We start from the raw sequence: 24147 nt of genomic DNA, 5'->3' as shown, positions 1-24147 counted from the left end.
AACAACAATACCTTTGGGTTTGAAGGGTAATTAGGCCAGTGTAACTACAAGCACAAGGGACGTAATATCTTAGTTTGATTCAGATTGACGGCATATTGGATCTAAGAAAGAGTTAATATTTCCACCAATGTCTATCCGTTGTAGAAACCACTTACCATCAAGTAGCCCATTTGTCAGCTTACCGGTTTTATACAAATAAAAACCATTAAAATAGTTCATATATAATAAAAAAATAAAAAAAAATAGTAGGTCAAATGAATAATGTTTTACAACATTTTATATTATCTATACATCTCTATAAAAAAAGAAAGTTCTAAATGTCATTTCGCCGACTGTCAAATATTGAATGAGCAATTTTTTTTATCTGTGGATTAGCAACTGTATTATTGCACTGTGAAGTGTGATGTATTCATTCACCTGATTCACCACCATTCACAATTTATTATTTTCTTGAGAATTGGATTGTTTTTGTGTCGATATTCTTATTTTGTGTCATCTAGAAAAGTTCTTAATTATTAGTAAAAAAATAAACATTATTAGTACTTAAAACGCTCGGACTAAGTGAGAGTGCTGTCTGGAATATAAAAAAGGGACGACCTTGCGTAAACTATAACGTATGTGTATTTTTGTTGAACTGACCGTATATTGAATTATTGTTACAATATATCAACACAGTCTGGATGTTGTCGTATATCATAATTAGTATAAATTACATGGAAAACGCAAGAGATTAACTTTTTGACGATATTATGTATACATTTGCGTGGGGTAAAGACCACCTGAGAATCAGGCGAGTTACTGTGGAAATATGTTCGCCACAACTGGGATGGTAGCGGCACCTCAACAGGCGGCTGGACAAGTCGCTCAAAATGGAAGCACCACCTTGCCTCGATCCCATCACCAGAGAACAGGTAAACCTTGGTATTTTTTTTATTCTTATTAATAGGTTTACAATAATGATTTTTTTTTATTTTGTATTGTATTTATTACTCTTATGAAGTACTAAAAGACAATTTTTCCTATTGTGATTGTGTATAATTTAAATAATAATGTTTGAGTGAAGGATAAGAATCAAATGAGATAAACACATATAAGAAAGTCTTTATCTGTCAGCAGTAGACTTTTTAAAAATAAAATAAATGAAAAAGCTTTAATTAAAACCATATACCCAACATGTGTTATTTAACAATCCTAGCAGATATGTGTTGCAGTAAAACTTTTAAGTGAAATGAATTATCTAAAAGAAATCTAATTAGCATGCCAAATGTGATAAATTTAAAGCTATTTATTTCAAATTGTACTTATTTTGATCAAAATGATTATGATACTGAAAGAAGATTGTATCAATAAATGCTAAAGTGTGTTTAGGCTTTATTAGTCAATCGGGCTCAAATGATTGTCAATGACAATAATGTGGAATAGATATTTGTTTCGTAATGAGTGTAAAATGAAATGAATAAAAGATGAATGTTATTCAGTATATTTGATCATCATCAAATAATGTATAAAAAATAATAAAATTACATGAAAATATTCTTAATCTCATAAAAGCAATTATGAAAAATCATGTTACAAACTGTAAAGCTACCACTAATATAATTAATAATTTCACAATTTCCAATAATTAATATTTTACATAAACAAGATTTTCACTCATATTTATTAATAATAGGAAAAGGAATTATGACTGTGTGCAATATAACTTTGATTGTTTTAGGGAGGCCACCAGCAGCTCCTAAATCATATGATTATCTTTTAAAAGTATTGCTTGTTGGTGATTCAGATGTTGGTAAGCAAGAGATATTGCAGGATTTGGAAGATGGATCAGCTGATTCTCCATTCTGTAGTGGAAGTGGTAAGAAAATTTTCAAAACAATTTATTATAAATTAAATATGATTCAAACTATTTCTAGGTGACATGAGGGATAAAATATGTATTCTATAAACAAAATAGGACTAATGAGATAATTGAAATCATTGAAAGTTAATATTAATATAATATTTTATATCAAAAAATTCTAGAATGTACCATGTAATATTCAGCAACAGTTACTTTACCTTTAAATTGTTTTTGTTTGTAATAATCAAATACAATTTGCACTTGATTGTACCTTGATTAAAATGAGAGTCCACCTACCTATATTATAAAAAAAAAAAAACATTGTTATCAAACATATTAAATCTGTCCTGACAATTGTACTTGAAATAACTATGAATATTATTCTAGATCACAATTGAATTATGGTTTGTTAAGAAAATCTTTTGGTGGTTGTTTTAAAATACAGTTTTGGAAAATAGTATCTAGTGCACACAATTGAAAACATTCATATATTGTAAATATATTGGAAGCAAAATAAATCCGATAATTTCCAATGTGACCCTAAAAAATTGCAAAGTATATTTTGACCACACGAAAATACAGTTTTGGAAATACTCTTAAAATATTGTTAATTTTAAAAGTCTATCATATAATATAACTTTTCAAACGTTTTTTTTAAATAAACACAATTATTTAAACATTCAATGTGTTTGGGTTTCTAAACTAGTTTCAAAGTTCAGTTGCAAAATTTAACCTACACTTACCAACAGGTGAATTTAAATAAAACTTATGTAATAAATATGTTTCCGCTTGTGTTATTAATATTATTAACATAATTTCGGAAAGTATCGAAATCTTAATAACAACCAACCAGACTGCGGCTACTTTCACCTTATCGCGGAATTATTCACGAACATATGCGTAGTAAGCAGGAACAAGAAGGGCCATCCTCCCATTAATATAATAAAAAAAATATATATTTATTTTATGTCTAATATATACATATATACTTAAAATATCTGAAATAATTTATGATCCTATCATATGCTACAATTTCACGTAAAATATTTATCGGAGAATGCTATTTTATTTTAGGAAGTCAGTTCTTATTAATATTTAGTTATATATTTTTCGACTAACGAATCACTTATGTCTATAATATTTATGATGTTATGTTAAAAACACTTATACATAAATACTTTGTTTCTGGGACTCACGTGCCGAATTTTCGGGACTTCAACCCGAAAATTCGGCACGTGTTTGCAAGAGAACGCTTAACACGTGACCGTGTTTGTTTCTTTTGCGCACCCGTATTGAATCGTAATTAACACTTTGTGTTGAACCTTTTTGGTTTTAGTAAAATATGACTGTTTTTTTGATCATTTTATTCTAACAAATGTCTATCTAATCTAATTATAAAATAGTATATTTTTAAATTATTATTTTCTTTCTTTTCCGGGTAGTAAATGTTATGTTTTTGTAGTGAACAAAGAAATAGTTTTAAAATACAAAGTTACGTTAGCGACCATTTTGACATAAGCTTACCATATTCTCTTTTTATTTTCAGCATATAAAACCACAACAATTTTGTTGGACGGTAAAAGAGTTAAACTTCAACTCTGGGACACTTCTGGTCAGGGTAGGTTCTGTACCATAATCCGTTCATACTCAAGAGGGGCTCAAGGCATCCTTCTGGTTTACGACATCACAAATAAATGGTCATTTGACAGTATTGATAGGTGGCTTGAAGAAGTTGAAAAGGTAAGAATCACAATACATATATTATTTTAATATGTTTACGATGAATATATAAATCATCATTGCATTTAGCTTTTGTTTCTCTTTTAAATTATTTGCGCACTTATTATGTATGGTAACTTACAGGGCAATACATGTTAATTAAATACTTTTAAAAAATATCAGTTGTTTTAACAGTGTTAACGGTTTCAGCACGCTCCTGGTGTACCAAAAGTATTAGTCGGTAACCGCCTTCACCTCGCCTTCAAACGACAAGTGCAGGAACGTGACGCGGAACTGTACGCAGCCAAAAACCATATGGCGTTCTTCGAAGTGAGTCCGCTCTGCGACTTCAACATACGGGAGAGCTTCTGCGAGCTGTCTCGTATGGCGCTACATCGCAATGGCATGGAGAGATTGTGGAGGAGTAATAAAGGTATTATCTTCTATTCTAGTACATTTCAATCTATGACTTTAATACAAAAACTACATTTTACAAACTTTATATTATATACGATAAGAACAATTAGAATATCTTCTTAATAAGATAATTATATTATTTCATCCTTTACAGTTCTTCAAATTCGCCATGCCAAGTTATATCTAAACTCATATTATAAGTATACGAAAGTAACTCTGTCTTTAACTTCTTAACTTAAATAGCTTAACCGATAAAGGTAAATTTGGTATGGAGGCAGTTGAGCCCCGGGGAAGGACGTATGCTACTTTTTTAATTAACTAATCGAGGGGGTAAATGAAGGGTGACGGTTTGTGTACTATTGGTAAAGTTTTTTTAATTTCGCGTGGGTTTACTTTTACTCATGCAAAATTTTGCGTGAGTAAAAGTCTCAGTTCTTCTATATTATTATAAAAAAAAAAATGTAATATCGTGCACAATCGATTACCTTGCGATATTAAGATTTTTTTAAGAGTCAACATATTTTTTAACATTACGTAAACGGCAGTAAACAAAAATATATATTACATAAATAAATAAGAATAAAACATGAAGTCCTCGCTAATTTCGCTCCCTCTGCCTCCAGTGCTGAGCCTGCAGGAGCTGTGCTGCCGCGCGATCGTGGCGCGCACGTCGGTGTACGGGCTGGAGCGCCTGCCGCTGCCCACGGCGCTCAAGTCGCACCTCAAGTCGTACGCCATCTCGGCCGCGCCCAGCCGCCAGCGCGCGCGCGCGCACAAGCACGCGCACACGCGCCTCAACTGCACCGGCCGGAACTCCTGCGCCATCGCGTGAGCGAGCCCGAGCCTCGCTTGGGAATCGAATCGACTGACGTCAACTCGCCACCTGTATTTATTTCACTTCATTTCAAAAATTAGAACGATGTGCGTAGGTTTCGGTGCATTGTCTGAAATCTAAATCAGTTTGATTCGAAAAAGGTGTCTGTATTATTGTTTTCGTAACTGTTCGCTAATGATCAGTACCATGCTTCAAATATGGAACGACTCTCTGACTGCCATTGTAATATTGAAACGGTTTGAGCAATGTTGCCCATTCGTAGCACCGCTGTGTAGTCTACACGATGCACGACGATGTCCAAATTGAATTATCCTAACACTACATGCAGGCTGTAACTGACAACGGATTTGTGATTACGATAAGATTAGGATAAGATATTGTTACTTAAAATGATTATGTAATGTGAACTTTGTGAATATAAGTGTTATTTAATTATAACAATATGTGAATATTTTGTAGCGTGGCAAATAGCCTATATTGTCCATCTACTCGTATAGACTTACCCTTATAATATATATTGTAATGTGGCTAGAGATACTTTTAGTGCTAGTGCTCCCGTGATACGTTTTAATGACATTCTAATTCAAAAATAAACCAGATCAAGAATATCTAACTGATATTTCTCCGTACATTTCAATAACATATCTATTCACGAGAATCAAATTAGTTTTGCATGTGAACATTTTGAAAATAGCAAATACTTATAATATGCATAATCTATTATAACAGATTTCTGATTCGTACGATAGATTTCCAATACATTATTTAGTACTCGTAAAGCTTAAAAGAGAATACAGCTATTTTTCAAATTCTACTTTTTATTATAATTAATTAATTGCCATCAGCACAGAACATTGAATCCGGTAGGGAATGATAGACTCGGTGCGTTCTTGAGTTTTAATTATGCAAGTACAATTTAAACATTTAATATATAAATACTGGATGTAACAAAGTAAAGTATAAGCCACTTGTTGTCCATTATATTAAGAATAGTTTCGACGTAAGTTTTCACAAATATTTTGGTTACATTTACAAATACTTATAAAAAAAATATTAGCGAAACTTTTTGCCAAATTCTTGTCTTGATGTAAAATCGGCTATTTTCTGAACATTTATCGATTCGAGGAATGATTAGATGTTAAAACGAGACATGAATTTATTTTGTTGTATTTTCAAAAACAATACGGTTGTGTATGTTTTAATCACGTGACAATACATCGTTTATTTTGCATTTATCATTTCAACGGCATGTTTATATAGATTAGTAAAGGATTGTAAATATGAGACCGAACATTGGAACTGTGTCATTAAATGCATGTTTGGTTCGATCCGTCCCTAGAAGGTAACTGAGTAATTATTCCTAGTTCAACATAACTAACCTTCGTTAGTATCGACGCAGCTGTTCTTTACTATTTCATCGCATTCTTCACTGACAGTATTGAATATTACATTTTTAGCCATCGTAACTTTTACAGAACTCTTATAAAAAAGTAGTGTTATTCATTTTGACAACTATACTTACATACATAGGCATGTTCGACAAACACAAATATTACTAATGTTCAAATATTGGCTCTGATTCGGTTGTACATAATTTCTAACTTAATTTGACATGACTTATTGGAAAGTTTCAAGTAAAGTTGGTAAAGGCTTTTGTATTCGACTCATATCGTTGTTTAAAACCAGGTTCATTTTGTGAATCATGCTACGAACCACTGCTTTAAATTAGTAGTAGGCTGACAATTTACTTAACGGGACACAATTAGCCAAATATATCCGACTAAAACCGTACACCTGGTAACCCAAGTCTCTTAGTCATGTCAACTTAGCTAAGAAATTGTGTCCAACACAATCGCCAGCGTAGAGTTAATAATTCAAATATTCGTAGTAACACAATAATTGTAAAATCAATTTAATAAGATTAAAATTTTTGACTAAATTTAATATTGAATTATATTTACGACTGCTTTATTTTTTACTTTTTACTATAACACTAATGACAACCATAGATAATAGAATGCTGATCTTTGTCTATCCATCAACAATAAAGTAGATTGTATTTTTTACACTTATTGTGTTAAGCTGATTTAGACATAGTGTGATTTCAAATGAAATATGTATAAAGTACCTTATGTGTGAGATGAACGATTTTTTTAATTTCTAGTAGTCTTATGATCAACATAACGTTATGAAACGTACAAATAAATTAGTATTTACTGATTTGTCCGATGTTATCTTTAAAACAATTAAGTTCGTATCCGTGAAAGCAAGCGAAGAATGCGAAATAATTTATTATAAAAAAATTAAACCACTTTATTGTATATTGACATTTATTTCGTAGTAAATGAATGATGTACTTCATACAATGTAACCAAATGAAATGTTTACATGTTGAAAAGTGTATTAGAAAAGAATGGTTTGTAAACCTGATCCAAAGTTTAAACCCATTTTAGATTATTATGTAAATACATTGACATTGTAATTAATATCCTTCTCTAACTTAAATTTTTTTCTTAAATTTTATAGAAACGAGCCGAAGCTAACTTTTGTACATATTATTTCCTTTATTTTAGGCAACATGTTATATGTGATTGATATTTAGTACATTATTATATAATCCAAATAAACTAATGCCAGCTAAAAGTTCGGTAAATACAGTCATTATCACTACTATTGTAAGTTGTGAAATAAAACTAATTTAATAATATATTTTTTATTTACTATTATATACTTATTATTTTTTCCAAACGGCAAAAAATCCTTAAAACATTACAACAATCAATCAATATATTTTCATAGAAAGTAGTTTTTATACGATTTTGATAGTAGGTAAAGGTAATCCTATCAAATTTAATAACAAGAGGGGCGAGGCGAAAAGTTTGATAAAAATAATCTTTTTAATAAAGTTATCTTACTAATATACTAAATCTTATTAATCTACTAATTATACTATATTTACTTTTATTACAAAATTTTTAGTTACTTTTATTACTACATTAATCATACATAGCCTTCTGGCGAACTAGTCAACGGCAATAAACGGATATAAACATAGACGTTTTACTAATTGATATATTCTTAACACTGTCGTATGACGGTAGAACTATAAATATACAAGAAATAACCGCTTTCTATGGGAATATTGATTTTAGGCGCCACATGTACAAGGCTTTTCGTTACGATTTCAATACTTGTATACATATAGCCGTAGGCAGGGTTTGGGTGTTCAACTCAATAAAATCAATCATTAAACTCTTTTCATTTTATCCATTCTTACGACATACTCATTTTGGAAATTAAAGAATTGTTCAAAAAACAGGTTAATGACGGTTCTTGCCCTCTTATGATTTAGAGTCGACGCAGGAGATGAATCACTCGCAAAGTCGCATTTGAAAAGTGGCAGCTAAAACACTGCATACACCAGCGCGTCTGTGCAAATGAAAAAGTAAATATCTGCGAGGCTATCTTCAAAACATGCAGTGTGGGGAAAGTCCGTTTTTTCAGAACTGATTGACGAAACTATAGAAATTTCTGGAACTGAACATTGGAGACACATATATCTTGATAAAAAGTTTTTGCTTGCAAACTTTCTACATTTTTCCCCTATTTCTGATCTTACTGAAGAAGACTTCACATCACGCATAATTAACCAGCTGGAAATAAATGGAATATCAATGCATCAGCGATGAGTGAAAGTTTTAGCGGTGCTCAAGTAGTAATTCGCTATCATTACTAATACCATAGAAGCTTAGAGCCAGCACCTGTGACTTGCATAGCGCAGTCTAATTTTAAAGCCATATTCTCCGTGTTATTATAAATTTTGAAAGGGCCTTGATGACTAATTACTGCATTATATTAAAAAAAAGCAAGCCGAGAAATATATGAACCTAGAAGGCTGATTTAATTCAAACCTTTTTTCACGATGGCCACCAAAGCTCCGAAATTGTCGACCTCCATTGTGTAAGGCAATGAAGGTCGGCAATTTCAAGTCAAGCTTTTCTAAGCCCCTTCTACAACATATCCTTCTCGGTTCATTTGCATTTCCAAATTTCTATCATACATCATCGGTTTTGGGCTAATTTGACTGTAGCTACTCATTATATACGGTTAAGAGGTATACGTGGTCCATGGCTATGACCGCGTGAAAAAATGTATGGTCAAATCCAAATAATCCATCAGCTAAATTTATAAGCTGTCACCTAAGTATTCTAGATATAAATTTATTTTTTGAATTTTGAAGCTCTCTGCAGCATAAAATCATATTTACGCCTGTGGGTATATTCTCTTCGTCTTTAAATAACTTAATGATGTCTCTATCCTCGTATCGCATAAAGAACAGTTACCTAGTTGAAAATTTATGTACATGCGCGTAACGCACTCGACGAAAAATCAATGAAAAATATCATGCGCTTTCTTAGTCCTTAAACCTTCTATCCAAACAATGTTTTGTAACTTTTACTAGCTATGCTTTAGTGCTATAAATAAACCAAATGTTTGTTAGAACCCAGCAATGTAAACTATCTCACAAAATGATGATTCGCCTAAAAAACTTTTTATATGTTTTCAATTTACGACAAGGCACCATTCTTATTGCCGTCCATCAAATCGTAAGTATGACTGGTATCATTGAATAAGGTTATAGTATTTTTAAAGCTGTTTTCTTATAGTTGCTATATATTATTTGACAGGCGCTATCTTCTTTCGTACTTATAATACTGCTTGTTGGCATATCCCACGTCGGTGAAATGCTATCTATGCTTCATAATGATATGGAGGACGATGCAGAACGACGAGGATTTTATGAAATTACTTACGGAGAACATCTAACTTTCCATGAAGGTGACGTAGTAAGCAGTAATAATCAACTAAGATTTGCTAAAGCACAACATTTAGCTTCAGGTATTAAAAAATATAGTTTATATATTACATAAAAAAAAATCCAGAACAAAAAACCAGAGTTATAGTTTATCTTAATGCTATATATTTTCTTTTTAAATTTTCAGTGACGGTGATTTTCCTGTACACCAGTACAATTCTAACAGCAATATATCTAATGTGTTGCATTTCTTTACTTCATGGTGCTGTGAAGTATAAGAGAGAGTATGTTTTGCCTTGGATAATGGCCGCTTGCGTGGCAGTGGTGCTACTCATAGTCGCTATTGTTATAGGCGATGGCTATCCCTGCGTCGTTAATCTGTTTGGCGGACATAATCTCTACCGTAAGTTACCATAGAATCTGTAATTGATTTAGTTTTCCTTCAAATCTCTAGTATTTTATTAAATTTAAACATGAGTGAATCTATTTTCAATTAATTATTACTAGATTGAAAAGTTATATTGAAACAAAAATTTTCAACCAACCCCATCTTAAGAACAACAAGCGCCCGGATGCAAACAGTGATCTCCCCTCCCCCAAATATGATATAACCTTCTGTGGCACCTCACTGTTGATCGAAGACTTAGTTTAACTATTGTCGGCGAGGCATTCATTATTTATTTATTAAGATTTCATTAAAAATGTTAACTTTTTTTTTTCTTTTAGATTTCGGGTGTGCTCTTTTTGTTCTCACATTTATATACGCAATTTGTGCGGTGAGTAGCTTCGCACTTGAAACGGGCGGAGGAAGGTGCGCGCGCGCTTCTCTTGCCAACGATGAACGCGGAGAGCGATTGCTGCTGCTTGACCACGCCGCGCACTCTAGCCTGCTGTCAGCCGCACAATTAAGCAAACTGTCCCATGGCACGAGGACACAATTCGTATAAGCCCCTATTAAGTCAATAGTTTTATTGATATTACTAAGCTTGAGAAATAAAACCAAATCTCACGATCGACTTGTAACATCTTTGTTGATTTAGCCATTATAGATAAATTAGAGCATGCTATTCGTTCCTTTGGTTGTGTTGTCAATGCACAAGTAACATAAACGCGACCTTTGGCGCATAAATTTTAGTGAATTTAACCTAGCTCCAAATAGCTTAGGAACATACACCAGCTTATGTGTGAAAAATATATATTGTTGGTGTCTACGATTTACATTAAGCTATATATAATTTTTTTTTTAAATACTTTAGTATATTTATTTTTATGATTAAGATGTATTACCAACAATTACGTCCATAACTCTAGTGCTTAAGTAGTCCAAGCTTAGATACAGTTGTATTCTACAATAATTAATTGTGATATTTTAATGAGACAAAAATATTTTAAAATAAATTATTGACTTAGATTTGTTTAGTTTACTAACTTTATTTTATTGTACAGAGAATTGGATTTGCCGCTGTTAAGACAAATGCCTCAAAATGCTATAAATACTGAATTAATAAATCAATTAATTTTATAAATGTCACTTTTATTTATTACAAGCCTATATCCATTTACAAAGATCTTTATACATTCAGTAACAAGAAATAATAATATTTTTCTAATATAAATTCATTTGAATCTTCAAAATAATTATTGCTAGAGCTATATTTTATCATTAGAAAGATATCTGAGCTGAAATTAAAATGATTTAAAAAAAAAACAGTATATTTGTGTTGACATGTCTAGCTAATGACTAGACAGAGTAATTTGTACTTTTCCTTACTATATCTATTCTTATATAGATAAATGGAAGACAATTATTATCTTGAGTAGTTACAAACTCATCCTTAAACTTAACATTGAGTTTAACAAGTATTACTATAGATTAAACATAAAGGATATATTTGATCAATGTACCTTGTCTTTAATAAGTATATTGATTATTCTTTTTCTAACTTACTACTTACTAATATGCCTATAGCGACTTTATGTTGTAGCAAAAGTTATTCTTCAGAAATTAAGTAACTCCTAACCCCAACGACCATTTTCTAGTGGCCTCTGAATACCTCTGAAACCTCTAGCCAAAATAAACTTTTCTGATGAGTCTGATCTACTTGCTTTAGGTTTCATAATTTTTATACTTTTGTAAAATCTCCCCAAATCCATTTCTAGTATAGGTACTTCTTTACCATCCCATACTTTAAATAACAAGTTACCATCTATCCTAGTGACTAAAGCTGCAAATCTAATTGCCATGTAGCATAACCCTATAATTCTGTCCTTATCAAGTTCCCTGACACCTGTTGCACTGGGAGCCATATCAGACAGCACCAGATCCACTTTTGTACCATTTAGGGCCTGTATTACTTTGTCATGTGCATCTATAGTTGAGAAATCCATATTACTCATTATCGTTGCACCCTATTAAATAAAAGTCTTATTTAGTACACAATTTACAAAATTACAATAAATATTGTATAATAATAGCACAAAACAAATGTTGATAGCAATAAAACTTTTACCTCAATAGGAAATATCTGTAATTTATCTATGGCTAGAACTGTGCCCTTCGGTTTTGAGGCATCAGCTCCATCAGCATTGGTCTTTTGAACTGCTACTTGTGTCCATGAACCAGGACAGGCACCAAGATCAATAACAGTTTGACCAGGAAAAAGAATTTTAGCTTTTTCATTCATTTCCAACAGCTTAAAGGCACTCCGACATCTTAAAAATAATATCTGTAGTAATTATTTACGCATTAATTAAAAGTTTACGAATAATAAAAATATTTATGTACAACCTCTGAATGGTATTAATGCTATGAACCTCCTGCTATAGATGTACAAACCTGTAGTTGTATATTTTAGCTTTTTCTACATAAGGATCTGCATTTTGACGGCTCAACCATTGTTGTGAACTTTTCAGTCTCTTCAAACAATTTACAAGAAAACACATCCTCGAAAAATTTAAATTTCTGCATATGAGCGAACTTGATAATTGCATTATACTCCAAAATTTTAATCAGTAAAATGTTTCCTAAATTTTTTCTAAAAATAAATATACTAATTGCGTTCAAGAAACTTTATTATTGTCATAAAATATCATATCAATCAATAAGATATGAAATGTCAAAAACAAAGTTTATTGTATAGAAAATGTCAACTCTAAAGTCAAAATGACATGAGATTGATACCAATTGCGTCATATCGATATTTCTTCGACAATAATATATCAATATTTTAATTTATTAATGGAATTCAAAAGCAATAGGTGACTCCGTATGACTTTTAAAAGTATTAACAAAGTATAATTTATTATTGTTAAACATAATACATAAATTGAGTTTATTATAAAACTTATAGAATGATTTTCATTCAAATTAATTATGGATAAATTAAACAATCGAATACTTTAAAGAATTCATCACATATATTTCATATTCGCTCATATGGCATCTCTAAAACTTAGTTAACACTCTGTATACTCTTAAGTGACAGCTGACAAGTTTCAATTCTTATTGGAGTTATTGGCATTGCTATTGACTATTAAGTCAAGTCAACACTGAAGGCTCAAGAAAGAAGCGAGTCTTGTACAACAACTTGAAAAGTTGAAAGTGAAAGTTTAATCCGGTAGTGAGACGGGATTGTATTTAAATAACTACCTAAATGGCTTCAGTGATCTGTCAAAAAGAATCCGGATTTAAAGTATTTTTTGTGTTCTTCAAATAATGGTATGTAATTTTATTTTTAATATATACTTTAATTCGATTTATAAATCATATTTTGCTTACTGGGATTCAAATATATATGTTTTTTATTTTATTTCTAAAAAACGGTAGTGACTTATTCTAAAAGATTAATAAATTTTCTAAATTGGATATTTTTTTATTTAATGTTATTAGTATTATTAGCCATTCAAATATAAACCAAAGTCACCATGTGTATTGTGTGTTCACTTTCTATAAAAAATATGTTTCTTAGGATTCCTTGGAAACAAATGGCGAAGTTAGGCAAAGGAAGGATAAAAAAAATGAAATTGCAAACACTAGTGATAAAGATTTAAAAACTAAGGATGAAAAGAAAAAAAGTAATGGCAAAGTAATAGGATTAATATTTGTATCACTCCTCCTGGATCTCTTAGCTTTTACCATGATTTTGCCACTCTTGCCTTCTCTATTGGATTATTATGACAAAAAAGAAGGCAATTCCAATACACTTTATACATGGCTGCTCCATGCCGTACAAAGATTTCAAAAGTTAACTGGAGCCCCTGACCGGTTTTCATCAGTTCTGTTCGGAGGCGCACTGGGATCTATGTATAGTTTTCTACAATTTCTTACAAGCCCGATTGTTGGCAGTCTTTCAGATGCCTATGGAAGAAAACCAATGCTTCTAATTTGCTTAGTAAGTATTTTAATTTTTCCAAAAGAAATAGACTAAAAACATCTTAACCTTATGCACACTTGAGTTATGAAGATTATTGACATATCAGGTACTTAAAGATAAATATGATATTTATAGATAATAGAAAAATTCTAAATTCATTTACTCTAAATTTATTATTATGATATTCCTTGAATACATCCTTCATTTTATCTGCTTATAACATATAAGCAGATAAAATGAAGGATGTATTTTAAGTAATTATTGGTTTAATTAACATTAATTAACTAGATTGCCTTAATTAAATAAAAAAGATAAGTATTTAAATTTTAAAAATTACATTAATTTTATTTTATGTTGTACCATTTTCATTTTTTAACATACATTAGCAACCTGTAAAATTCCCCCTGCTGGGCTAAGGCCTCCTCTCCCTTTGAGAAGAAGGTTTGGAGCATATTCCACCATGCTGCTCCAATGCGGGTTGGTGGAATACACATGTGGCAGAATTTCGTGGAAATTAGACAGATGCAGGTTTCCTCACGATGTTTTCCTTCACCGCCAAGCATGAGATGAATTAATAACTTTATAATTTTTTTAACATAAAATATTTCAATCGAATAAAGCAAGCAAATTTAAATATAATAGATATTAATTTTCAATATGTGGTATAATTTATTTTGTAGATTGGTATAGCAATATCTCATGGCTTATGGAGTTATGCAAGTACATTCAGCTTGTTTGTGCTGGCCAGATTCATAGGTGGATTGAGTAAAGCAAATGTGAGCCTAAGTATGGCTGTTGTCACTGATGCATCGGACGAAAAGACAAGAGCAAGAGGAATGGTAAGTTACTTTATTTAATCCAATTAAAAATGTAACATATTAACTGTAAAGCGACCCAGTCGAGTTTATTTAAAATGTGTGTGCATCATCAGTATTTTAAATTATGAATTTTAATTCAAGGCACAAGAAGTGCAGGGCATTGTCGGGCTATCAATTTTTCGGATTATAGAGTACTACCTAAGATCCCACCTATAGTCCATAATTTTTTGCAAAAGAATACCTTTCAATCCTAAAAATTACAGATCAAATAAGATTTATTCAGCATACTTCAACTAAGCAATTCAGAATCGAAACAAAAAACGCGTCAAGCTCAATAGTGGCGCGTTCAAGTTGTAACCTGCTCAATTTTGCATTATCGACATTAGTAAAGATTGTCAAAAAAATATTCAATAATAATAGACATGACGGATTACAATGGGCGGTGGATTAGCTAGAGGCCGGATTACCGTGGATCGACGGTCATATTAAGATACGAAGTAATCTAAGGCATGGCTGTACATTGTAGATGTCTTGCAGGTTTTAATATGAAAAATAATTACGAAAAAGTAACATTATGTGATTATACATTAATCTCATCTCAAAGTCAAGGAAAATAGTATTTTATAACACGCCTGGGTCGGTTGAAATTGTAGAATATGTATCATTCACTAAAATAGTGAGGGTTGGTAAGCACAATATTAGTAGTATAAGTTCCAAAAATTCTTCTTCACAGGAAAAAGAGGTCCAGAATGTCACTTACGGGCTATTACTAAACTGTATTTAACTTGAATGAAGTCTTTACTTTACCTATCATTTTGTCTTCGATCTTGTTCTATCAAGTTTACAATATGATTGTATCAATGATTTTCAATTGCAAATATGATAAACTATAGCTTTATTATTACTTTAATCACATACATATTTTGTAACAAAAAAAATTGACGTTTAATTAAAAAAAAAAAACATTTCAGGCACTCGTAGGATTGGCATTTTCTATTGGTTTCATTGTGGGTCCTTTGGCTGGGGCTTGGTTTGCCAAGAACACCGACTTATCCTCAGGTCTATGGGGCGAGAGACCAGCATTGTATGCACTCTCTCTTTCACTTGCTAATGTTGCTCTTGTCACATTTTTTATACCTGAAACACTTTCAAAGGTTTGTATTTTTAATTTAAATAATATTTCTTTTCTAAGTATCAATTTCTCATTATGCTAAAACTGTTGTTATATTACATATCGAAATATTTTATTTCAAATAAATTCATCTTGAACATATGTATTAATTGTTTATATGGTTATCATAAACAAATGAATTAAAATCCTATTCACGTTGAAAATAATACTAACCACACTAAAAATAATTGCAATTTCTTGACATAAATTTCTAATATTTGTAGTAAGTATATTATGGCAATTCTTTTTTTTTTGCAGGATAAGAGGACTCCCCTCTCTCTTTCACTGTCTAAAGCAATAGATTTCATATCTCCATGGCATTTACTAAGATTCACAGCTGTTAAGAATCTAACTGCTCATCAAAACAAAATATTATCGAGACTAGGACTGATTTATTTTATATATCTATTTATTTATTCTGGACTTGAATTTACTATAACATTCCTTACTCATCATACATTTGGATATACGGCGATGCAACAAGGAAAAATGTTTCTCGTCATAGGTGAGAGCTTTATTATTATTTATTTATTTATACTTTATTGTGCACCACAAGATACAGATTAAAATATATTACAAGAAAAATTTAAATATTATTGTAGAGTACAACGGGCGGCCTTATGGCTAAGTAGCCATTTCTTCCAGACAACCCAAATTTTATTTGTTTATTTTAAAAAGGTCACGTTACGTTAACCATTTCTTGCACCGTTAATACATTGTTCCCATAACAATCTAATGCTATAATTAGTGATTACTTACTAACTCCACAGACTGAATAAAGATTAATAATGTATATTATAATGCTATGGTATGGTACTGTATTTAATATTCCTAGAATTTAATTTAACATTATTAATCTTTTTTTTTCTATAGACTTAAAACAGGTGACATATCTTTTTTTTATAATTATGATTAAATAATCTGTAGATTCGTCACAAATAGTTGATACTTTTCAAATAATTTGGAAAATAGTGTTTTGCATTTCACTTACAAATCGACTTTTCCCTTTTTAGCACAAGACCACTGGAATATATATGTGTCTTTATTTTTTAAAAAATCGTTAAATACGCAATTCGCTATACTAATCAACAGACGAGAAAGTGAATTTCAATTACTTATTGTAAAACGATTTACTTTCTCTTGTACTGCTGACTACATTGTTACCAATATGTACCAGTGTATTTATCTTGTAATTACGTGAATAACAATTTACAGTCTAAAACCTAAGCCGCACCGATTTTAACCAATGAGATAATTAGAAATTGTTGCTGTAGAGGTCAACAAATATATAATATCAATAAAAACCTTATGGACCTTTATTTTAATAAATGTAGACAGATTGTAAACTGTCGAACTATTAAGAACGGTGCATTTAATAAACAATAAAACGTATAATATTTTTTCAACTGTTTACAATCTAGGTAAATTTATTATGATCGGTCCTTACTCTTAATTCCGGTAAAATGTCTTTTTGATAGTACGCCAGAGGACTATTTGTTGGAAAGCGTGTATCGGATGACCTTTTATATTAAATAGTAGTCTATACTAGTGTTTCATATCGATAGTCCACTATTGATAGACTATCGATAGACTATCGATAGTTAAGGTGTAAGCGATACTATCGATAGTATTGTCACGTGTCAATACTATCGATAGCTTCCCATAAGCAATAATATTGATACTATCGATAGTATCGATAGTATTGATCAATACGATACTATCGATAGTATCGATAGTATTGATCAATACGATATATCGATAGTACTATCGATATCCTGAATAGTTTTCGAGGTCAACTATCGATAGTCAAACTATCGATAGTTCTGCAACGCTGCTCTATACCATAGATAATATGTATAAATATCATATACATATTATGTATGCTATAGAGCGATAGTATTATATAACAGTGCCGTCAATAAACGAACATAATTTTTTTATTTATCTGCAATTAAATTTAATATATTATAGTAATGTTTTACATAACCTGTGTATCTCGTTCTATTAGTATTTTAAATAAAAAAAACACGTGATAATAATAAATTCAGAGGATACTTTGCATATTTAATTCTATTCCTACCTATGTATATGATGTAGCTTAACATATATTATATAATAAAAAGAGAAAAAGAAACAATGTAACTCAAACGAAGATATTTCATGTATATAACTGGCATGTAAGGCGTGGCCTTAAGTAGATTACGCACGCAGCTTCGCTCGGTTTAGCGGTCATGCCAATTTTTGTGCCCCTAGTTTATGTAAAATTTCATTATGATCGGTTGAGGAGACATGAAAGCGTAACATACAAACAATCTCGATTTATCTTTTTAATTGGAAACATTTTTCGACAAATAGACCATGACGTGTTTAACGTCCGGTACCATCTTGAATATGATTAATGTGGACATAAAAAATAATTTGTACTTAAACATTAATTTTTGTTATTAATCCCCAACAGGTTTTATAATGGCGGTACTGCAGGGCGGGGCTGCTCGGCGTCTGAGCGCGCGTGGAGCCGAGCGCGCAGCAAAACTAGCGCTCATATTGACGCCGTTTTCCTTCATATGTGTAGCGTTCGCAGCCGTACAACGACCACCAATTTTTTCACCTATCGTGTGGCTCTGGGCAGGCTTAGTGCTGTTTGCTGTGTGTAAGTTGAACTATATAATTTATAATGAAGTTTGTCATGATAGTTCATGGTATCGCTATAAATGATTTTTATCAAAAACATGTAAAACACATAATCGTCGTCTCACAATCACACAGGATTCACATTACACAAATTATATATTATTGCATTTTTTTCTATATTTTTTTAGTAACAGATATGCTTAGAATTAAAATCATCGTTAGTAGAATGTAATATATTTGTCAACATAATTTATTTAGTTATACTATAAACTGTTTCTCCTTAAAATATAGTTTGCACGGCTATCTAGCTAGATCAGCAGCTCACCCAAAGATTTGGTTCGTTTTTATAGTAAGCATATTATACAATGGCGCTATAAGAAATATTCACAAATAACCGTTCCTCACACCGCCAATACGCCACCAAGATTGGGAACTGAGATGTTTTGTCCCTTGTGCCTGTAGTTACACTGGCTCACTCACCCTTCAAACCGGATCACAACAATTCTAGGTACTGCTGTTTAGCGGTAGAATATCTGATGAGTAGGTGGTACCTACCCAGACGGGCTAGCACAAAGCCCTAACACCAGGTTTTATATGTGATGTGTCGTTACGCAGCCACGGCGTTCGCGGTGTCGTGCATGACGGCGCTGGCCACGACGCAGGCGGCGGGCGCGGGGCGCGGCGCCGTGCTGGGCGCGCTGCGCTCGCTCGGCGCCCTCGCGCGCGCCGCCGGCCCGCTGCTCGCCTCCGCAGGTACTCGCCGCCATATAACGACGGCTCGCCGAGACCTTTATTACATACACGACCCATTTCAATCGGAAAAGGTTCCATGCGTTAGCTCTGCTGTATATCTATTACATATCCTTTGATTATTTATAAGTCTCTATTGACTGTCAAAGCGGAGAAAGCTACGAAAAAAAATATTTTCCAACAGTTTTCCTCTTAGTACATATTGATACACATTTATACACTAGTAAATGCTTAGAGTGTCAAGCGTAACGGTCACGCACACCAAGATAATAAAGTTGGCTTGTTTGTTTAAATTATTTTGTAATGTGATACTCTAACTAGATATATAAATAATCTAAGTATTAAGAAAAGCGACACTATTCTCCCTACAATTTAATCCAAAGTTCTGATATCAACTTCGTCGACATTGAAAACACCAGTTTTTCAAGTATCCATGATAAATAACAGATTATTTTCTAGACCTCGACCATGATAGATATCATGTCAATTCGTTATAATCATATATGCAGATCAAAGCCGGGCGTCGAAGGAGATAAATATGTGCCACTTCAAGTTCGCTCCTTAGATTGGTAAAGAAAACAATTAGTATATTCGAAAACGTAAATACTGTTTTATTAAATCGTAAAAAAAGTTTATCAAGGATGGCATTCGATTTTTCCGTGTTTTTCCAAAAAACTAATTGTTTAGATGTAATTAATAACTAATTTCAAAAGTAGAGGTAATAGTTTTTTTTTTATTCATTTAGTTATAATCAACTGATTTTTTTTTTAAGCATGGCGTAAATATACTTATCATTAAGTTACTTGAAGAATATATTTATTGCGAGAGGTAAATACAAATTACAAATGTGATGCAATTACATTATAAAAAATTGCGTCTGTTATTATCTGGAGATTTTTTTTTAATAATTCCTATCTGTATATTTTTAAAACCAACCAACCAACTGACTGAACTGACTGTGGTGTTGCTATACGTAAAATAAATGTTTACAATATTATTAAGTAATTATCATACCTACTTATTTTGTTTAATGTATTTTTCTTTTTCTAGTTTATTGGTGTTCTGGCGCCGCTACAACGTACACAATCGGATCAATCGTCCTCATATTGCCAGCTGTGATGTTAGTTAAGCTCAAAACACACTGAACACAATAATTATGTCTTTTTTACCTTTACATCAAAAGTAATATAATACGTTAAATTTATAATGTAAGATAATATTTATTATGAACACTTTTTGTTACTACCATATTGTATTTTGAGTATTTTTTGTAATTAATCTCGAATAAAACAGTATTAAATTATTAATAATACAATTTCTTGTTTTATTATCAAATAAATTACTTCATATGATTTCACAAATTAAAAGTAGGCTAGATTACTAAAGTCATGGACGGCTTATGTAATGTATATCCCAGCGTATCTATCTATACGTAAGAACAACGCCACGCCACGCACCTATTTCCTTTATATTCAACTAACTAATGATTATCGAGAGTAAATAAATTAAAAGTCTATAACCACCTGCGGACTATTTTACGTAATATCATATGTAATATAAAAGATAGCAGATGTCAAGTTACAAATTACCATACTATTTATATAAATATACTAGAGACCCGCCCCGGCTTCGCACGGGCAATGCTAATACTAAATATACTACACAATGTCTTACAACGTCCACAGTTTTTCAGTCATTAGACAATACAAACCGCTATGTCCCTGCGTTTTAAATATGTAATATCTTTATTTAAATTGCATGCTGTGGGCATTATGGATGTATATGAAATTCACAATGTATTTATTTAAGGTACTTAATTGGATAAGGATGTATGCTGTATTGTTTAAACTCGTTTCGAAAATAAGCCATTATTCCTTTTTCTTATTTCGTAAAAAGTAAAGGATAAAAACTGGTTACTGTGGGTTATCCCTAACAGATAGATGAGATGAACAACGCGGACTTTCTTAAAGAGCTTTTTAAGGTGTACAATACTCTAAGTAATTATTTTGCCCTATCTCGTAGGGTTCAGCCACCAATTGCAATGCAAGCGCAAAAAATGTGTTTATTAACCACATCACTTCAGAAACCTCTAAATTATCAGTGTTTCTCTATTAAATTGTGCATGTATTATGCATATAAAACTTCCTCTTGAATCAATTTATCTATTACAAAAAGGCAAATCAAAATCCGTTGTGTAATTTTAAAGATCTAAGCATACATAGGGACAGACAGCGGTAAGCGACTTTGTTTCATACTATGTACCTAATGATGATAATATTTTGTAAAAATCTCGCGTCAGAGCGCGAAAAATTTAAATTTAATTAACAAGATAAAATTACTCAATATACCTAATGTCGAGGCAGAATATGTCAAAAAGTATTATATAGACCGAGCCTAATACTTACTACTTCATTAATGAAAGTCGTTACCATAGCAACTTTATTGTCGACAACAAATACAAAGAGCGCATTAGCTCATACGGTATAGTTGCTAAAACAAAACTTAATAAAATGCCATTATTTAGTAATAAATTTTCACCAAAAACTATTCCTGTTAGAAAACAAGACACTTGTGTTATAAAAAATGAATTAGGCAGTGATTACGCATCGAGAGAATTGTCTATTGATATAGAACCGCTCAAATTGAAATTAGGAGATTTTGAATTGTCTTTCGAAGAAGGACAATGGATACCTGGTAATAATTTGACAGTATTTTATCCAATATTCCCCAGAACCTACAGAAGGTTCTGCCTTTCAAGATCTCTCTACCCTATTTCCATCTTCGTAGAGTCTAATATTTACGTTTCCCTTTCGAATATTTAAAATAACAAACTTTCGACTCAATATTTTCATTCTTATATTTGCTTATTCAAAATCTATTATAAAAGAAGAACCACGTTGCACCCCCGTGTTAATGTCGAATATAAGTAATTTGCAGTGAAAAAAAAATTGATATAAGATTATTTCAATAAAGCTGCACTCTACAACTTAGGCTATTTATTTATTTTAACGTTTAAGTAAGACTGGCAAATGAGCCACCTTTTTTGGCATAGGTTGGCGAACGAGCATATGAATCACATGATGGTAGGTGGTGACCACGGCCCATAGACAATGGTACTGTAAGAAATATTAACCATTCCTTAGATTGCCAATGCGCCACCCATCGTAGGAACTAAGATGTTATGTCCCTTGTGCTTGTAATTACACTGGCTCACTCACCTTTCAAACCGGAACACAACAATACTGAGTACTGTTGTTTGGCGGTAGAATATCTGATGAGTGGGTGGTACCAACCCAGACGGGTTTGCATAAAGCCCTACCACCAAGTAACCTGATCCTAAGTGGAATCCACTACCATAGAAATATTAATGCACCGGCCACATTGGAAACTAAGACTGTACCTGTACATAAGCTTGCAACATCACCCTTCAAACCGACACACAACTATATTACTTTTTAAAAAAGCATATTTTACATACTTTGATTATCTGCTAATTACTTGTTCTTATTAGGTTCACTCCATACTTTAATGTAACAGTGGAAACTTTGTTGGCTTATATGAGACTTATTTTGGTATCAAATGTTTGAGTGTTATACCACGATTTATGATTCCCAAAAATAAATAAATATTGCTTTTCGGAAGTAGAATATGTTATGAGGTGGTAACTAATATAAATTAAAAAAAATAAAATTAAAACCTTTTTAATAGCTTCAGGTAGAGCAGGCGCTGCGCACAAGGAGAATATTCGTCTAAAAAAAGAATTAGAACAACTCGAAGAAGAAAATAATATGCTACGATTAAAATTCGAAATATTACTCGATATGATGACGGATAAGACGATTGAAGCTGAACAACAGGAAATGCAAAGAGCTCAAAGCTTGGGATCATTGAAACCAAAGAGTAAAAAGCAGAAATGGTAGCTGTAGTAAGCGCGTTAAAGTAATTAAGACTTCAGGTACCTAAATATATGTTTTAGTTTAAAAAAACACACCCAATGTTTCCTGTCGCTACTTATCGCCTTGATTTTTTTAATTAGTATATAAGATTATGGCGGACACATAAGTCATTTAGACTTATCAGTCCACACTAATCACTAACTCAGGTTGACAGGAAATTGAGTTGCTCAAATTTAAAAGCGAAGTTTTGTTACTCCCCTTTAACCCAGGCACGTTGTAAAGGCCACGTAGCCCACCAACTACAAGATTTACTAAGTAAACAAGAAAAAAAGAAAGTCCGACCCCACCACCAGATATTAATTTCGAAGGAATCATTTGCCAAATTATTCATAGAAAATCAAGATAGTTTTGTGGTAACCAAAGAGATGCTGTTGAAGCGTGCTGTTTGATAAAAAATAGTACAAGTAATCTAATTCAACCACAAGAGAACAAAAGCCAAATAAATAACTTATCATCGATTTGACGCGGTATCATTGGCGAGAGCTTGAATCTATGATATTCGTTCTCGAAAAAATGGCGTTTTGAACGTTGATGAAACTGTTATTTGAACTTTGGAAGAAAATTAAAGTGGATAAAAGTCGTTAAGTGGAATAGTGTTGAATTATAAATAATGACATATTAATCAAGAACTGTTAGTGCACAATATCAGCAAATCGTATGAAATACGTAGATCTAAGGTTTGTTTATCAATATTTCTTCTTCAATTGGTATAACTATAGACTATGCCAGGTTTAATTTACAAGAAAATTCACACTATAAACTAAAAATACATTAGCATTAGCAGCCTGTAAATTTCCCACTGCTCGGCTAAAGGCCTCCTC

At 31.9% G+C, this 24147-nt stretch overlaps 5 protein-coding genes across 6 annotated transcripts; 4 read left to right on the top strand and 1 right to left on the bottom strand.

The window, feature by feature from the left end:
- Positions 1-387: 387 nt before the first annotated feature.
- LOC125065615 (ras-related protein Rab-40C) lies at positions 388-7518 on the top strand. The gene is made up of 5 exons (XM_047673334.1): positions 388-911; positions 1718-1855; positions 3387-3580; positions 3770-3992; positions 4600-7518. Exons 1-5 carry the CDS (start codon positions 809-811, stop codon positions 4806-4808), a joined length of 867 nt encoding a protein of 288 aa, XP_047529290.1. The 5' UTR covers positions 388-808; the 3' UTR covers positions 4809-7518.
- A 1635-nt stretch (positions 7519-9153) lies between these two features.
- LOC125065616 lies at positions 9154-10643 on the top strand. Of its 2 annotated transcripts, none has more exons than XM_047673336.1 (4): positions 9154-9418; positions 9500-9650; positions 9815-10030; positions 10354-10643. In XM_047673336.1, exons 1-4 carry the CDS (start codon positions 9302-9304, stop codon positions 10572-10574), a joined length of 705 nt encoding a protein of 234 aa, XP_047529292.1. In that variant the 5' UTR covers positions 9154-9301; the 3' UTR covers positions 10575-10643. The 2 variants fall into 2 exon arrangements, with proteins under 2 accessions (XP_047529292.1, XP_047529291.1); XM_047673335.1 differs by having other exon boundaries at positions 9156-9418; positions 9500-9710.
- A 517-nt stretch (positions 10644-11160) lies between these two features.
- Positions 11161-12725, bottom strand: LOC125065705 (rRNA methyltransferase 2, mitochondrial). Its single transcript, XM_047673479.1, has 3 exons — positions 12464-12725; positions 12138-12339; positions 11161-12036 (listed from the first exon to the last, which is right to left on the bottom strand). Exons 1-3 carry the CDS (start codon positions 12616-12618, stop codon positions 11644-11646), a joined length of 750 nt encoding a protein of 249 aa, XP_047529435.1. The 5' UTR covers positions 12619-12725; the 3' UTR covers positions 11161-11643.
- A 423-nt stretch (positions 12726-13148) lies between these two features.
- On the top strand, positions 13149-20620 carry LOC125065691 (major facilitator superfamily domain-containing protein 10). The gene is made up of 8 exons (XM_047673457.1): positions 13149-13345; positions 13596-14018; positions 14681-14839; positions 15790-15972; positions 16248-16494; positions 18448-18639; positions 19236-19373; positions 20421-20620. The coding sequence occupies exons 1-8, from the start codon at positions 13343-13345 to the stop codon at positions 20513-20515; spliced, it is 1440 nt and encodes a 479-aa protein (XP_047529413.1). The 5' UTR covers positions 13149-13342; the 3' UTR covers positions 20516-20620.
- Positions 20621-21877: 1257 nt separating this feature from the next.
- Positions 21878-23290, top strand: LOC125065692 (protein chibby homolog 1). The gene is made up of 2 exons (XM_047673458.1): positions 21878-22064; positions 23079-23290. The coding sequence occupies exons 1-2, from the start codon at positions 21881-21883 to the stop codon at positions 23288-23290; spliced, it is 396 nt and encodes a 131-aa protein (XP_047529414.1). The 5' UTR covers positions 21878-21880.
- Positions 23291-24147: the final 857 nt, after the last annotated feature.

Source organism: Vanessa atalanta, chromosome 8 (assembly GCF_905147765.1).
Source record: "Vanessa atalanta chromosome 8, ilVanAtal1.2, whole genome shotgun sequence".
NCBI lineage: Eukaryota > Metazoa > Arthropoda > Insecta > Lepidoptera > Nymphalidae > Vanessa > Vanessa atalanta.
This window is presented reverse-complemented; position numbering and strand designations above follow the sequence as displayed.